This window comes from Pteropus alecto, unplaced genomic scaffold, assembly GCF_000325575.1.
Source record: "Pteropus alecto unplaced genomic scaffold, ASM32557v1 scaffold110, whole genome shotgun sequence".
NCBI lineage: Eukaryota > Metazoa > Chordata > Mammalia > Chiroptera > Pteropodidae > Pteropus > Pteropus alecto.
Window position 1 is genome coordinate 1454136 of NW_006431920.1, and position 15820 is coordinate 1469955.

The 15820-nt window shown below is 51.0% G+C and overlaps 1 protein-coding gene across 6 annotated transcripts in view; it reads right to left on the bottom strand.

Moving 5' to 3' along the window:
• Window positions 1–646: 646 nt before the first annotated feature.
• ARMC9 (armadillo repeat containing 9) overlaps window positions 647–15820 on the bottom strand; it is a 122408-nt gene continuing 107234 nt past the window's right edge. For 3 of the 6 annotated variants that reach the window (XM_025043209.1, XM_025043210.1, XM_025043211.1), the window contains exons 19-22: window positions 15471–15575; window positions 9362–9477; window positions 9055–9099; window positions 647–4683 (exon numbers count right to left, since the gene is read on the bottom strand). In XM_025043209.1, coding sequence (XP_024898977.1) covers window positions 4494–4683; window positions 9055–9099; window positions 9362–9477; window positions 15471–15575 — 456 coding nt within the window. In that variant the 3' untranslated portion in view covers window positions 647–4493. Of the gene's footprint in view, window positions 4684–9054; window positions 9100–9252; window positions 9478–10125; window positions 11617–15470; window positions 15576–15820 lie in introns of those variants that run through there. The other 3 variants (XM_015585445.2, XM_025043212.1, XM_025043213.1) reach the window with 3 other exon arrangements.

Consider the following 15820-nt stretch of genomic DNA (forward strand, 5'->3'; position numbering starts at 1 on the left):
GTTCCTCGAACGTGTGCATGAGTTTCCTCTCCTAGTCTGACAACTGATAACCCTCAGGGGGCAGGTCTCCTCCCTTGGGCTCTGAGGTTATCAGATGTGGTGGCCGCATTCCCCTGGGTATGTTGACACCTCACCTCTGGTCCCGGCAAAATACTGCTGTGCTTCCTCGTCAGGGGCTGGGCCTCAGAGGAGCCTTCTCAGGACGCTCCATCCCTGCCCGGTGGTCTCTCCACTGCCCGGGGCCCAGGGCACCTCCCTCGGCTGGCTCAGGGCCCTGGGGGGAGCAGGCGAGGCTCTCCCTGATGTCAGGCTGGCAACTGCTCTGCCGCCTCGGTGTCCACGGAGGCTGGGGAGAGGGAGAGAGAACTCGGTCGACTTCAGGACTGGAACCTCTGCGAAGATGCCCTTTCCTGCGCTGGGCTGCAGAGCCAAGAAGAATGTGCACTGCAAGCCAGCCCGACAGGTCCCAGGGGCTTACAGACGGACGGGGACCCATTTCCCTGTGTGGCCTGAGAACTTGTAGGGGAGTCACTTGGTGTAGGGCACTTATAACCTGCGGGCACAGTGGGCATGCTCTGGCTGGAGCTCACGCCGCACAGGGAGGTACACTCAGCCTTGTCGCCTCTCGTGGCCCGCCTCTGCCTGGCCCGCCTCTGCCTCTCGGGGTGTGTGTGTGTGTGTGTGTGTGTGCGTGAGTGTGTGTGTGCGCGCGCGTGTGCGTGTGTAAGTCGTTTCCCTGGGGCACTGCTCGGCCCCCACGCACGAGCACGATGGCACTGAAAAGTTGTGTTTTTGAAATTCATATTCAGCGGGGTGTCTTGGATTTTTATTCGCTACATCCGGCAACCCCAGAGGTGGGGTTCTCTTCATGCCGAGCTGCCCCAGGCGCCGTCAGGCCTGAATCCCTCAGTCCACCCACAGGGGCAGGAAGTGCCCAGTTCCTAACTAGCGGCGCTTGAGCTGACGCCACGGTCAGGGAGCAGGCCACCGGGTCATCCTGGAGATCTTTGCAGAGAAGTGACCCGAGAAGTTCCAGATGACACTGCCCAGGAGCTCTGCCCGGGGCCTGGGGACGGGCCTACTTTGTATTTCAGGGGATGCCAATCCCTTCTTCCCTGCCCCCACTTGTCTTTCTGCAGCCAAAGGTGTCTCTGTCACCGTGACACAGTCTGGATTCTTTGCTGCTTCCTTTAATCCAAGCTCTTCTCAGTTCTTTCACATACGAAATCTCTCTAGTACCTTCGCAACGCGGCCTCTGCTTCATCTGAAAGACTCTTATCTGCAGGTTTCCTCAAACCTGTACCGAGGTACCCAGCTCTGGCTTCCAGACAATTCTCTTTCGACCCACGCGAGGAATCTGTTTCTGGTATGAAACCCACTGGGTGGCTGTACTTAGAGTCCACACTGAGAACTGAGTCTGGAACTAGACTTTCAACCTTCTTTGATCTGTTCTTCAACGGCCAGCTTGTCTGTGCTCTCTGCTCAACGGGCTTATAGACTAAGGGCCAGGAGATAAAGCCTAGGTGTGCCAAATGATAACCGAGTGGAATTACATTACATAAATCCCATTACAGTTCATGGTGTTACAGGAATAGGCAGTCGTCCAGGATCAGGGCTTTCCTAGGTGGTGGGGGTTGGGGGGTAGGTGGGAAAGCCTCTCCCCCACATCCCAGCCCCCCATGAGAGAGGAAGCGCTAAGCTGAGCTCTCCTGAGACGCCCTGAGGTCTTGGTTTAGTCATCAAACAGTAGTCACCCTTCCTCCACTCTGTGCCACTCTGCAGACTTTCAGACATCTCGCCACAGAAAACCAGATCCATTGAAAGGAGCTGGGAGGAGGGCAGCCGTGTGTGCGCACCTGAGGCCTCCTGGGACAAACTCCTGTTTTTCCGATCTGTTAATTCATTTCAGACACAGCTGGGCATTTTAACTCCAAGGTCCACGGACGAGGCATGTGATTTTGATATCCAAGAGAGTCTTGATCGATGGGGAAATGAGAATAACTTTCCTCAGGCCAACGTCTTGCAAAATTCTAAGTCACATTCTTGGCTTTCCCCCCCCCCCGGGAACGATTTCCTTTTGGCACCGCGGGGCTGAGTCCTGTGCTGAAAAAGAATGTACTTTTCTGGTTCTGCTTTCAACTGACCAGACAGTTTGAAGATCCCACAGGTTTCCCATCCTGAGTTTTACCCTTAGTGTTGACTGAATGCACAGGTGTGGAGGTGGCCTCCTGAATAAACGTGCTGTGCGGGTCACGGTGCTGGGTTCCCACGGGGTCTCGAGGTGAGGCGCCGACCCCCAGCCCGAGTGAAGGCCAGAAAGCCAGACTCAGCAGCAAGCCCTGGGGGTGTGAGGGAACCCGTGGGGAGCACAGGGTGGGGTCAGGATGAAATGGGGGGGCAAGGTGAGCAGGAGCATGGGAGTGGAGGAGAGGCCTGAGGAAGCAGCACCGCACGGGCGGAAGGGTCAAGAAAAGTCAGACCAGGCTCCTGCCCGGGAGAAGACAGTGAAGATCGGGATGGCCGCCCGGCCCGCCGCTGCCCTCCGCCTCTCCTTGCTCACGAGCCACGGCACTAATGTCGGCTGAGCCCAGACGCGGCCTCAGAACCAGTCTCCACACAGCATTCCAAGCACCCGGGCCGAGGCCCGTTTGCTGCCCATCCTCACGCAGAGGCTGCGTAAGAAGAGGGGGAGACGGCGGCGGAGCCAGCAGCCGGGGGAGCCGACGCTGGCCCAGGGCCATCGGTCCTGGGGTGGCTGAAAGAGGGTAGAAGGAAGAACAGAGTCTACACCAGAAGTGGGATCGATGCTCATGAAGTGACCTAGACAAGCCGTTAACCCGGGGCCTTGGCTTCTCCAGGGGGAGACCTTCTGTTAAGTAAAAGGATTTTAAGGGAGAACTAAGGGGCTGACCTGAGGCTGACGGCCGGCCTGGCAGGGTGCAGGGAGAGAGGTTATCTGCCCGGTCTCTAGCAGGTGGAGTGAGGGCGGGCTGGTGGTTAGTGTTCTGCAGAGGGCTGGGGAGGGAGGGGGTCGATGGGCAGCGGAGGTGTCTTGGGTCCCAGCCAGGCCTGAGCAGACAGGAGCAGGCAGGCGGACGGGACACAGGATATGGTCTCAGCGTTCAGAGCAGGCCAAGGGGGTGCACCAACAATACGACGTGGGAAGAGCAGCTGCTCTGGCCCAGGTCGCCCCCCTGGAGGGGCCACTGAGCAGCTGCCACCACCCCCATGACAGGCACTGGGAACTGCTGGTGGCCATCAGGCTGCGTCCCTGCTGGGTGCCCACTATCTACGTTTGAGGACCCAGAGTCCGGCAGGGCCTTGACTTCGTCGGGGCTAAAATCGCTCGTTCTTGAAAATAACGTCGACATCGCCAGCAAGAACATCGGCGGCTGCTCAGCCCTCTCTATCCATGACCCTTCGAAAGCCTCCACCTGGCAGAGAAGAGCATGATCAATCTTCCCGAAAGACAGGCTCATCCTTAAAATCGGTGCAAGACAGAGGGCCGCCCTGGTGGTCATTTTGGTTAAACTAGGATGTCACGGAAGTTGCCCTAAATGCAACTCTTGGGAGGTCCAGGCCTACAGAACTTGAAACCATGTGTTAACTCAATGGCATTTGGTCAAACTGGCAAGAACCGAGAGACCACCTAAACCCTCTGCCTGGCAGCAGACAGCTTTGCATACGTTGAACTAATCACCTTTCGGTGAACGAGTGTTAATGTCCAACAAGACACGTGTGAAATAACAGACGATCGAAGTCGGCAGAACCCCTAAAACTGCTCCCCATCGAGTCACCCTCCCCCCGAGTCCCGAGCAGCCTGGCTTTCCTCCCGCTCTGTGACCGACAGGCCTGATGCTCCCAACCGGGTTTAGGTGCTTTTGGATCCAATTGTGAGCGGACGGTGAAGTTCTCAGATGTTTTTCATACGGCCATCTGACCTGCTCCTCTGTTATTTTTCCTATTTGAATGGAGATTAGAGTCTTATCTGGCCTGCTCATATCCTTTTAATTTCCTCTTGAAAATTAAAAAAAAAAAAAAAAAAAAAAAACCACTTTGTACATTTCTGATGCAAGGCATACATATTTTTTCTGGCATCCGAAAAATACTTTCATCCCCCATCGGTCTCTCGTGAAGTCAATGAGATGCTTCAAAATGCGTTTGGAAAAGACCCCCACAGTAGTTTCTGCTCCTCGTTGCACACCTGACAAGCGGCCGGCCCCCCTCAGCACCGAGGGCCGGGTACCAAACCGTGGTCACAGATCTAAATCGTTTTGAGATTCCTACTCTGAAATCTCACAGGAAACATGGCTTTGCCCAGTCAGAAATCTTGCCCAAAGAGCTTGCAGACGTGAGCAGTGGACTCGGAGCTCTGCGAGCAGGGGTCAGGTCTGGCCGCGTCAGGGTCGGGGGGCGGCGGCTCCAGGTCGCGGGGCAGTGGCCGAGCTCAGGGGTTTCCCCCCGAGCAGGTGGGAGCCAGGCCTTTCTGGATTCTAGGCATCAGCAGACCAGGAGCTGCCCCGCACGCTGCTGCTGCTGCTCCTACAGGAAGACGGGGCGCAAGGCTCAGAAGCGCCAGGCTCGCCCCGCTTGCAGCCTGAAAGGTGGGCATGGGGCAGGGACGGGCCGCAGCTGTTTCCTGCACGTCGGGCCGTCTGGGGAGAAACGGGATGGTCTTCCAGGCTGGGAGGAAATGAAAAGCAGCAGTCAGTACAGATGGCCAGAGAAGTTTGACCGCTGACTACCTTGTGGCAAACCAAACAAATACAGAAAGTGAAAGTACCTGAAATTCTTTTGTTAAACCAAGATCGGCAGATCTGAAACCTTTTACGGGTATTTGCAGAAACTAGAAGTACCCTTACTTCTCTCTGTTAGCTCTTATAAATTTACAGTGACACGTGGCTTCGCATCGAAGACACCATTCCATCTCATGGCTCTGAGTGACATGGGAGCATGACATTGCAAGCAAACGAGTTAAGGCACCCATCTTCCGATTTTAACCCCAAGGATGGAGCCGATTAGCGAAGGGATGAATCCAGCCAGAGAAGACCTGGGGTGTGAAGCAGGAACAGGACTGGGGAAGAGCTCGTTTTCTACAATCCTGCCTAAATGGTGGACGCATTGCCTCACGTGGGCACCCGGCTCGGTGGAGACGGCGGGTGGAGAGAGAGATTCATGCATCCAGCAGACATGTACTGGGTGTCTCGTCGTGCCAGACCCCGGGTCAGGCGTGAGGGACGCGGCCTGGGCGAGCACATCCCAGAGAGGCAGGCAGGCTGCTTCCCTGGTCAGCCTTCGCAAAAGATCCAGAAGGCTCTCCCGTCACGTGGACACCAGTCACTTGCTCTAGCAAGGACTTGGCGGGGGACGCGCCATGGCAAGCGTATGGCACCCTTCCTGGGATTGGGACCTACGGAATGGTCGTTCTTGAACGTCAGTTCCAGTAGCCAAGACAAGCTGACACCTAACCGCCTGAAGGGGCAGGAAACGCTGGGTGTGCGTGTGTCTTTGTGCGGGTGTCTGTCTGTGGTGTGTCTCTCAGCCAGTCCTGAACTCTGACCTGGGGCTCGCCTGGGGCCCAAAGAGGTAAAATGTCCCTGCAGAGGTAACACCATGAGCAAGGTGAAGAAGCAAAACAAAACATTACTTATGCTGCATTGTTACAGCAAGATTTAAGGCGCCACAGAAAAATGCAGGCCGGAGGGTACAGGGTGTCCTGAGAAGCTTCCAGAACTGAGGTTGCAGGAAGGGGTCAACTGGAAGGACCCCGGAAGGGGTCAACTGGAAGGACCCCAAGGGCAGGGTTTGATTGGATTTCATCCCTAAGGATAATAAGAGTCACAGAAATGACATACCATGACGTGGGGGAAGGATCACTCTGGCTACAGCCGTGGAGGGTGGACCGTGGCAGGGAGACGTAGGCAGCTCTCCCGGGCCGGGCTCGGAGAGGCGGACAGAAGGGCAAGGTAGGAGAGCAGGTGGGGAGGACCGGGCTCGGCGGTCCACGGGGTGGGATTCTGGCTCGCGAGTTTGGGGTAAACGCCATTCCCTGAAGCAGGGGCTCAGAGGACAGTGGCGGTCATCTAGGAAGCTCTGGACTAGGGGTGCTGTGGAGACACATCCAGTGCTTGCGGGGCAAGTCTGGGCTGTAGCTAGAGACGTGGGTGTCAGCAGCGTGTAATGGAGCCCAGAGAACAAGCAGGCTGGGACGGGACCTTACACAGGGCCCGCAGAACACGGCACCAGGGGGGAGAGGGGTGAGTCGAGGGACCGGCCCACTGTGGCAGCGGACGTGGAGGTGGGACAGCCACCAGCAGGGTGAGCGAAGTGGCAGCCGAGAGAGATGCTGAGATGCTGAGATGCTGGAAGTAGCCAGGGAAGCAGCCGGAGCGGGCCGAAGGCCAGGGCGGTGGGGAGTCACGGGAGCCCAGGCCCCCGGAAAGAAGGGGCGTGAAGCGACAGGGAGGGAGGAGGGAGGAGGGAGGAGCGGGGGTCTGGAGTCCACGGAGGGGTGAGGAGGAGTGAGGCTCGGACGGGAGGACAGGTCGGCAGCGGAAGGGGAGGCACACATCTGGTGTGGGGGTGAGGGAGGTCCTGCTGCATGGGGACCACTGTTTTTATTTTCAACCTTTCTTTCTTGACTATAAAACCAGTGTTTATCATGAAAAGTTAGAAAAGTACATAGAACATAGACTGTCCTGCCCTCCAGTACCTAGACACACCAGTATTAACATTTGGTATCTTTTTAAAAAATGAATATACTAAATACACACACACGCACGCACACACGCACAACTTGGGATCCTTGTAAGTGGCCAGCAGGCTAGGTCCACACTAATTTATAATTTGCTTTTCACTTAGCGACACATCGTGAGGCTCTTTCTATACACTCGATATTTTCCTAAAACATCATTTTCAATACTGTTTTATGTGGATATATATTTAGGTAATCAGAATCCTACTTTGGGAATTTCTCATTTTATAAATAACGTGGTAATAAATACCTTTGTCTATATGTCTGTGAAATTCTGATTTCTTCTCAGTAGAAAATCCTAGAAGTGAGATTTCTGACTCCAAAAGCACTAGTGTCTTGAATGTGCGTAGTGCATATTGTCAGGGTGTCCCCAAGATCACTGAGGTTCTCGATTTATCGACAGTCCTGGCAACACTGGGTTCCAGGAGGAGGGTGGTGGTGCACCGAGTCATGTGGACTCCTTAAAGAGGCTGACCTCACAACCCTGAAAGTTCACTTTCTGCCACCCTGGACTCCGCCATCAGCCACTTACCGCATCGCACCCACTGTCGCCCTCCCCCACTGGGCGCTCGCCCTGTGTGCTTGAGGGCAGGAGTCCCATCTCGACAATTTCTGCACCCCTCACGATCAGCACACCGCGTGGCACACAGCGACATACACGCTTTTGGACTGGAGGGAGATGGTACGAGGTAAATGCCTTGTCAGAGTGGGAAGGTCCCTTGTTACAGATAGATGAGAGACCATTTCCACAAATTAGGGGGCAGCCACACGTGTTCCCCAGTCATGAAAAAACGTCTTCTTCTACAAAGTGGAACATCTGACTAAAGAACTAACCGTGGCCACTGGTTAGATCTTGTATTTATTAGATTCCCTTTATCCTGATCTCTGATTAAGATATCCTTATGTCGTTGCCCCTCTGTGCAGCCAGTGTTTTAAAATTTTTAAATATTTTTTTTAAATGATGACTTGGTATCTTCTTTCTCATGCCAAACAAGATGAATTTTATCGGTTCCTGTTACTACTTCCATTAAAAAATATATTATGTTTATAAACTGGATTTACTAGTAGTTGACAGTTGGCTATAGTCTGGATCAAAAAAACCTTCCCAAAATCCCTTGGATATAAGTGACATTTTGGGGACAATTTGTGAATATTAATATACTACGTATTATTAAATTGTTAACTTTCTTAGGTGTGCGAATGTGGTTAAATACAGGATGTTCCTATTCTTAGATATATGCTGAAAATCTGCAATCTGTTTTCAAACAGTTCAGCAAAAGAATTATCAACATGTGGGTAAATTACATACGAGGCGCATAGGAAGCGAGAGTGTGAGCGAGTGTGCAAGCGTGTGTGCGAGTGAGCGAGTGTGCATGTGTGCGAGTGAGTGTGCAAGCGTGTGCGTGAGTGTGTGAGCGCGAGTGTGAGCGTGCGAGCGTGAGCGTGCGAGCGTGAGTGAGCGAGTGAGTGTGCAAGCGTGTGTGAGTGAACGAGTGTGCGAGTGAGCGAGTGTGCAAGCGTGAGTGAGTGTGCAAGCGTGCAAAGGCAGCAAAATGTTAACAGTTGGAAGCTCTTCATTGTAATATTCTTTTGACTTTCCTGTAGGTTGAAAAATGCCGGTTGTAGGTTTAAGAAAAAAAGGCATGACATTAGTTTGTACATTAGGAATTAAGAATAAAACCTTGAAATATGAAGTATATGATGACTAGTTTTGAAATCAAATCAAACATCTCAGAGCACCGACCCATGGCATGGACCTTGAAAAGGTGGGCGACAGAACTCAGCAAGATCTGGGTGCTGGGGGCTCCCACATCCCCGGCATCTGCGCAGGGAGCACCCCAGGGCAGGCGCTTCTGTGATTTGTTTGCTGCTGTATCCCCTGCACCTGGCCGTTCATTGCACATCACCGTAGAGTAAAACTGGAAACAACCAAACTGCCCAGCTACGGGGGATAACTAAGGAAAATACCGCATAATAATTTGAACTAGTTTATGGCCAGCGTGTGTTGAATGAAGCAGCGTAGGTTTGTCGCCCGTCCTCTCTCACCCCCGTTCTCATCTGCTTCTCTCCAGCCTTCTCTCTAGACAGGGGAAGAGGCCGCTCAGACCATGAAGAGGCTGCTGTCCTGCCCACGCTGCCTGCCCAGCCTCCAGGTCCCCAGGGAGGCCAGAGGAGCCGACTAAAGTTATATTTATGTAAACGGGGCAAAAGGCTACGAAGAATGAATAAGGCTTGGCAACTAAAAATGCTTACAGTTGTTTTAAAAATTCATCTAAACTAAGTTGATTTGATGTCTTCACCTGTGAGACTCCATCCCAACAAAGAGCCTGCTGCTCCGGGAGACGCTGCAGAAAAGAGAAAATGAGAGTCCTTTCTGGGTAGACCCACCATCCCTTCTGGTCCTTTCTTTTGAAATTATGGAAGAAGAAACCTGGGGAGCAGTGGGAGACTCAACCTACCTTCAAAAATCCCCTAAAGATAAACAATAAAACGATAAATGCTTTTCAATATGAACACTTTATTCTGAAAATTTAAATACGTACACCTTACACTGCAGTGAATTAAGCTTAAGAAAATAAATCCCAGCCTCCTTTAGCCCGAACTTACACTGGGTACCCATTCCTGTGGCCGCCAGGGGTGACAGGCCGGCGCAGGGGCTCGGCGCCACTCCACTGCACGCTGCCCGGCCCCTTCCGCCTCGTCTTGCCCGTGTTGGTCATGATCTGGTGGCAGGAAAGAGGAAACGAGATGCAGAAGTCATCTCCCAGAGAGCTGACCGCATTTAAAAAATGAATCTATGGAGTAAGAGCCTTTGCTAATAAATGTGGAAGGATCAGGACGTGGATGATTCAGTTACACAGAATTTTTGAGGGAGATCCCTTTAGGTTCTCATATTATACCACTTAGCATTATAAATTCAAAAAAGAAATCAAACCGTGGGAAAAAGAGACGAGAATAGTTGAGTACAGCAACATCACATCTCCAGAGAGGACCAGCTTTTGAAAGTGAGATGGGGAAAAGACAAACAGATTTGGTTTCATGATTAACATTTCCACGTACATAGTGAATTAAAGATAAGCCAAATCAACAGGTAAACAACAGAGAAGAAATATTCGCAGCAAATTTAACAGATCGGAGGTTAACATTTTTATTACATAAGGTGTTCTTATAACTCGGTAAGTAAAACACTAAATAGATAATTGAGCAAAGAATTCAAACAGCCAAGTCACAAAATAAAAAGTATTACCGGAAAATAGAAAAAATTATCAATCCTATAAGTGAGGGATAGAGTGAATAAATAAAATGGAGCACTAGCAACAGACTTGAAAGACTGTTGCTAGTGCTCCATTTTATTTATTTAGAGCCAAGCTGCTAAATCACTAAAATCAAGAAGGCTGAGGCCTGAGGAAAAGATTCTATTCTTGTTTTAACTAGCCTGGGAACTTAAACGTTTGAACTTCCCAGTCCTGCGGCAATGCCTGGATCTGCATCAGATCTCCAGATAACCCCAATTACCCTCTGAAGGACTGAGGGAGAATGTTCATGTAGCCAGACCACCCGACATCCAGTATCCAGACCACCGGTTGTTCAGAGGATTACATCTCGGACCAATCCCAAGGCTAACAATGCAGGATTGAGTCTTCTCAAGAATGTACTTTTTCTGGTGAAAACCCTCAGCGTTTCTTTCTTCTTTGGAACACTCTGCGTATCGTCTAGTTGTGTTTCTGGTTTGCAAACCCTAAGACCCTTGAGAAAATCGTTCTCATTTATTTCTAGCCAAAGACTGCTGACTCTTTTTGAGTTTGCTCAACACAGGTAATTAGAAACTACAATTTTACCAAAAAGGAATCATTCTTCGATTATTAAATAAGTGACAGTTAAAGAAATGATCTCATCCACTGCTGGCTGTGGTTCAAAACATGAGTGGCATGCAAATTTCAGGTAGCTCTTTTGGAAAGTAATTGGCATTTTATATCAAGTGGCAAAAATGTTCATATCCTTGGGTGTCAATCCTAGTGAAAGAATCCAAAATATGAAAAATGTTAAATAAAGTTGCTTGTTACAAAATTATAGAGTAAAAGTAGAACAACCTAATTGTCTAGTAATAGGGGGATAATGAAGTAAAACATAGCATATTCATCTGAAATATTATAGAGCCATTTACGATGATAAAGACTAGTTTCAAAAAAAAAAACCGTTTACTTAAAACATTAAGTATAAGTCAGGTGATAATCCTAAACATAAATGATGCTTTCGATTATGCTAAAAGGACATATAAAGAGTGGGAAGATCTAGTGAGACACTAAAATGGTTACGGTAGCTACAGAGGGTAATAGAACCAAGAATGACTGGCTCTGGGTGCTTCTGAGGGCTGGAGAAGGAAGAAAGGACCAGTTTCCTGCGGGAAAGATCAGAGGCCTGACCTGTGCTGACGGGAGTGGGCGGGCTGGGCCCAACCTGCACGGCTTAGCGGGGTGGGAGCGTGAAGGGAAGAAGACAGGAGGTGACAGAGGTGGGAGGGAGGGCTCTACCCTCTTGGAGGAAATGGGGCATGAGCTTTCCACGCGAGAACACAGGTCCATCTCCCTTTACATACATAGTTCGTGGTATTTGCAAAAGACGCTGTTCAAACTGCAATCACTGCATAGTGCTGTCTGCTTCTCCTCTGCCTTCCCTTCTGGCACACGGTCCCATCTAGCACGTAGGGCCAAATCTACACGTCCACCCTCATCTCCAGAGCAGGCCCTTAAGTCCAATTTTCAGTGCCACTTGAGGGCCGCTGGTGCCTTCTGCTCCCCCTCCTTGCGCCCGCCAGAACACTTGGGTCTTTTCGCAGAGGGCCGAGGAGGCTGAGTCTTAAGCTACTGAAAAAAGGGAGAAAGTGCATATGTGGGTTCTTTCAAGTCTGTTGCTAGCGCTCTGCCTCCTCATCCCCACTTGTCCACTGTCCTTCCGAGTGCGACGTCCCCGCCCCCCCTACCCCCTTCTTGGAGAAAAACGTTATCACTTGTATTTGAGTGTTCCAGCCTTCAGGAAACCCCAGTCAGCCACACCATTTCCTTAAAACTGCACAGGCTTAGGAAATAACTTAATGTGGGAGGTATGTGTCCCCTTCAATGGGTGAAGAAACTGAGTCTGGCCCATGAGCCAGAATGACGTGGTCTGTTATCAGATGCCTGGGGAAAGGTCCTTGGTGAACAGGGGTAAATGCGAAGGGCTCTGCGCGTGGCCCGCGGCAGGTGGCCCGTGGCAAGTGGCCCGTGGCAGGCCCAGCGTCTCAGAGCAGCCACTTTCCAGAGGGCGTTTCCTGTCCACCTTACAACCTGCTGCCCTCACAGGGTGAGCCACGGTGTGGCCCATGGGGTCTCTGGGGCCTCAGTTGCAAAAGAGCTTTTCTAGGCTGGAAAGTTCTTAAACAGTATCTGGTCCGACGACTTGCTGTCTAAACTGAGTTCCGTAGAAATGCTTCAGGAGAAAGAGGAGAAAGGGTCCCTGGCATCCACCTTACTCATCCAGAGACTCGGCTCTTATCTCTGTTACAGATGGAGATTTTGTTTGAAAGAAGGTTCTGCTACTAAAAAAATGCAGCGTATTTAACAGCAATTTAAAAAATGCAGCACATGATTTAGCTGAATGTAATCTATCTGGTAGTAAAAGATGGTCAACACATGTCAATTTAGGTAAAAAATGTTTCCCATTCCCTAGTTTCTTAGTATTAGTAAATCACTGAAAGAAATTATGACGTTATAAAACAGTATGAATATTACAGCAGTGTCTGGTTATTCAGCTTTCAGGTTATTCTGTGTGTGTGTGTGTGTGTGTGTGTGTGTGTGTGTGTGCGCGCGCGTGTACCTGAAAGCTGAAGCAGACACTGCTGGCTGTCTACCCAATATTCACTCTCTTTCTTGACCAATAATACTCTGATTTTGTTGGTATGATATGTGTCTACTTTAAAATACTCACTTTCCCAGACACCCTTGCAGCTAGGAGCCATGTTCTGACCAGTGAAAAGTAAGCGAGGGTCCTGAGATGGAGCTCTGGGAAAAGCACTGTGGAGGACATGGCGCTGGCTGGCCTGCATCTCTGCTCTCCTCCCGACTTCATCATGAATTCGTGCCGGGAGCTGCAGCCTTCATCTCATGATCATGAGGCTCCTGTGAATGAAGGGTGGACGCACGAAGGCAGAACCACCTCGGGGCTCATGAAACTAAAGCTTCGAGGCCCAGAAGGGGCCCTGGCGATGTGTTCACGTGGTTATGTAGAGAGGAGGCTATTTGAAGTGTAATCACCTAATGCTGCTGTTTCTTCCTACTTCCCTTCTGCGGCTTCTTTCTACGTTACCAAAAACTAAATGGGAGGCTGAAAGGAAATTTCTAATCTGTCAATAAGAAGAAAATCTGATCAAATACGTTACAGGAAGGACTGACTTCTTTTCTTTTCTGTCTGCATAGAAAAACTACAAACTCATCATATATGTAAAGACCATCGAAGGACAAAAAAATATGTGAAAAAAAATCTACAAAGTGTGCTGAGCGGCTCGTTTACAAAACCATTATTTTCTGTTTGTGGTATCTGCCAGTTATTAAAATTTGAATTTGACTGTGCTTTGTTTTCTCGGTCTCATTCAAAATCAAGTATTCACTTTTATACCTAACTTTGTATTCCTTTATTTTGAAGAATGCCTCCCAAACCCCACAAACTGGAGGTCCCACAAAACCCAGATTTCCCTTCCTTACTGATAAGGCAGGATCCCCTGCCGTTTGCTTCCTCTTCCACGAAATGCAATAGTCACAGCATTTACCCACAGTTTGGGGGGAGGATTCGGTTAAATGGACTCAGACATGTGAAGAAGCCAGCACAGGGCTTGTCCATGACAAGTGCGGAACTCAAGTCATGCCTTTTGCCACTGTTCAAGATACCCGAAAATAAATTTAAGCTTTAAAACAAAAAACCGAGATTAAAACAAAAAACTATGATTAAATAGCTACACCCTTTTGACTAACGCGATGAAGACACTTCAATCAGGGCATTCTTTTTAGGAAGAATTAAACGATTATTCAGCACAGCATGGATGACATTTAAAAATTCAGAAACGACCAAGCAAGGAGAACATATCAAGATCGCCCGTCTTGATCTGCTGATGACCAGAGGCTGAAGAAACATGGCATGCCGCTTGGCACCGGAATTATGAGGAAGCAGTGCCTTTGACCTAAGTGTTGACACGCTCATGCGCGCCGAAGAGAAGTGACTTGTTCTCTCGTCCCAAGCTTCCTGAGGTCCCTCTGGTCCTCGGCATTTTTATGGCCTGGCTCTGCAGTGTGGCTTTGCTGCAAATGCCCAGCAGGCGCAAGCTCCGGGGTCCGGGAATCCTGGGGCTGGCCTCCTCCCATCCCTGAGCACCCCGAGCACCCTGGAGGGGCCTCCCCCGCCCCACTGCGGACCTCCGCTCTCACCCCGAGCTAGCAGTTTTTCGATCACGGGTGTACACAATAACCGACCCCTGAGATTATGGGAAGGAGGTCTGGGGCAGGGCCTAGACTATTTGTAACCCACATTTGGTGGTCTGGGACTCTGGGAAACCCTGGGCCAGCTCTGATGTCACAGGACAACACCTGCCGACCCTCTGATCACTCCCTGCCGTTATTCACATCCCTTGTCAACAGCATTTTATCTGCTGTCTTCTTGTGTGAACTCCTTGAAGGCAGCAGCCACATCTTCAACTTTTTCAGCATCCTGCTGTGTCTTAGGCAGATGACATCCATTCAAAAAAAAACTTGACTTTAATTTTCTGATACAGTGTTTCAAAAAGTCAACATCTTTGGACTGTTCTTGAAGAATCTACAATCTGCCTAGTATAATACAGTAGAATGGGAGGCATGAGTCATGATCTGGGGCACCTATTCTCCAGTGAAATGTCTTCTATTTCTGGCAGGTTCCACCATTTGGCACAAGCAATCACGAAGATGTGAGCTTACAGCCCCTGCATGCGCCACTGGAGCCAAAGGCATCCTCTCCTGCCGACTGGCAGCTCCCTCCTGGCTCACCCTTCCGTCTCCTGCAGGTGGGCGGTAACCAGTGGCTCGCAGAATTCTGATTTTGACCCCATCACAGACGTGTGGCCCCGCAGGGCTCTCGGATGCTTGAACATCCTCCCTTCTGCTTTCCGTGGCGCTGAGCCCTCTTCTCCTCAAGCCTCTCTGGCTGTTCATCTTCTGTCCTTGGGGACCCCTCTTCTTTCTCCCTCTCCCGACATGCTGGTTCCGCCCTCTGTGCTCAGCCCCCCACTCTCTCCTTCGCCCTCTGCTTCAGTGGGCAACGTCATCTGCTCTGATGGTTTCGGCCATGACCCACGCGCTGATGACCCCCAAATCCACCGCAGTCTCCCTTCTAATGGATAAGGCACACGGAGATTCAGAAGCTGGACGGGGAGGTGATGCCCGGGAAGGCTGGGCAGACCAGGTTTATGAAGGTCCCTGGCGTGTGCCTTTTAGTTATATTCTAATCCCTCTTCTGTTCACCAGCAGGTCTATTGGTAACAGGTGGCTAGGGCCACCGTGCATTTCAGGCCTACTGGAAGCAAACTGGCTGATACGGGACTTCTCATAAACAAAGTATCATAACAGACACGCCGAACCCTACGTGTTATTGCAAATAACCATCAACGGTCCAGCTCCGCGTTGCATTCCAGGCCCCACCCGCTTCACGCGGTACTCACTCCCAGGTACTCCGTGGTCAGAAGCTTCTCTCCCGAGAGTTCGCCGAGCTGGGGCTGGATCAGTTCGTCTTTGTCCAGGTCAGCTTCCATAGTGTCGTGGTCCTCCTGTTTCAAAGGAGACACGTGGTGAAAGCTCTGGACCCCCTGCCACGAGTTCCCGGAGGGGAGGGTCCCCCCGGCGGGCACCTGCCACTAAACGAGAAGGCCTTAGCCCAACCTCGGCAACTCCTGGGTCCGCGTTTCAGAAGTCTGCCCCCTGCTTATGACCTCTCCGCGAAGACAGCAGGGAGCACGGCAGCCCACCTCCTGGGGAGCCGGGAGCCTGGCGGACACGTCCACGGCACAGACGG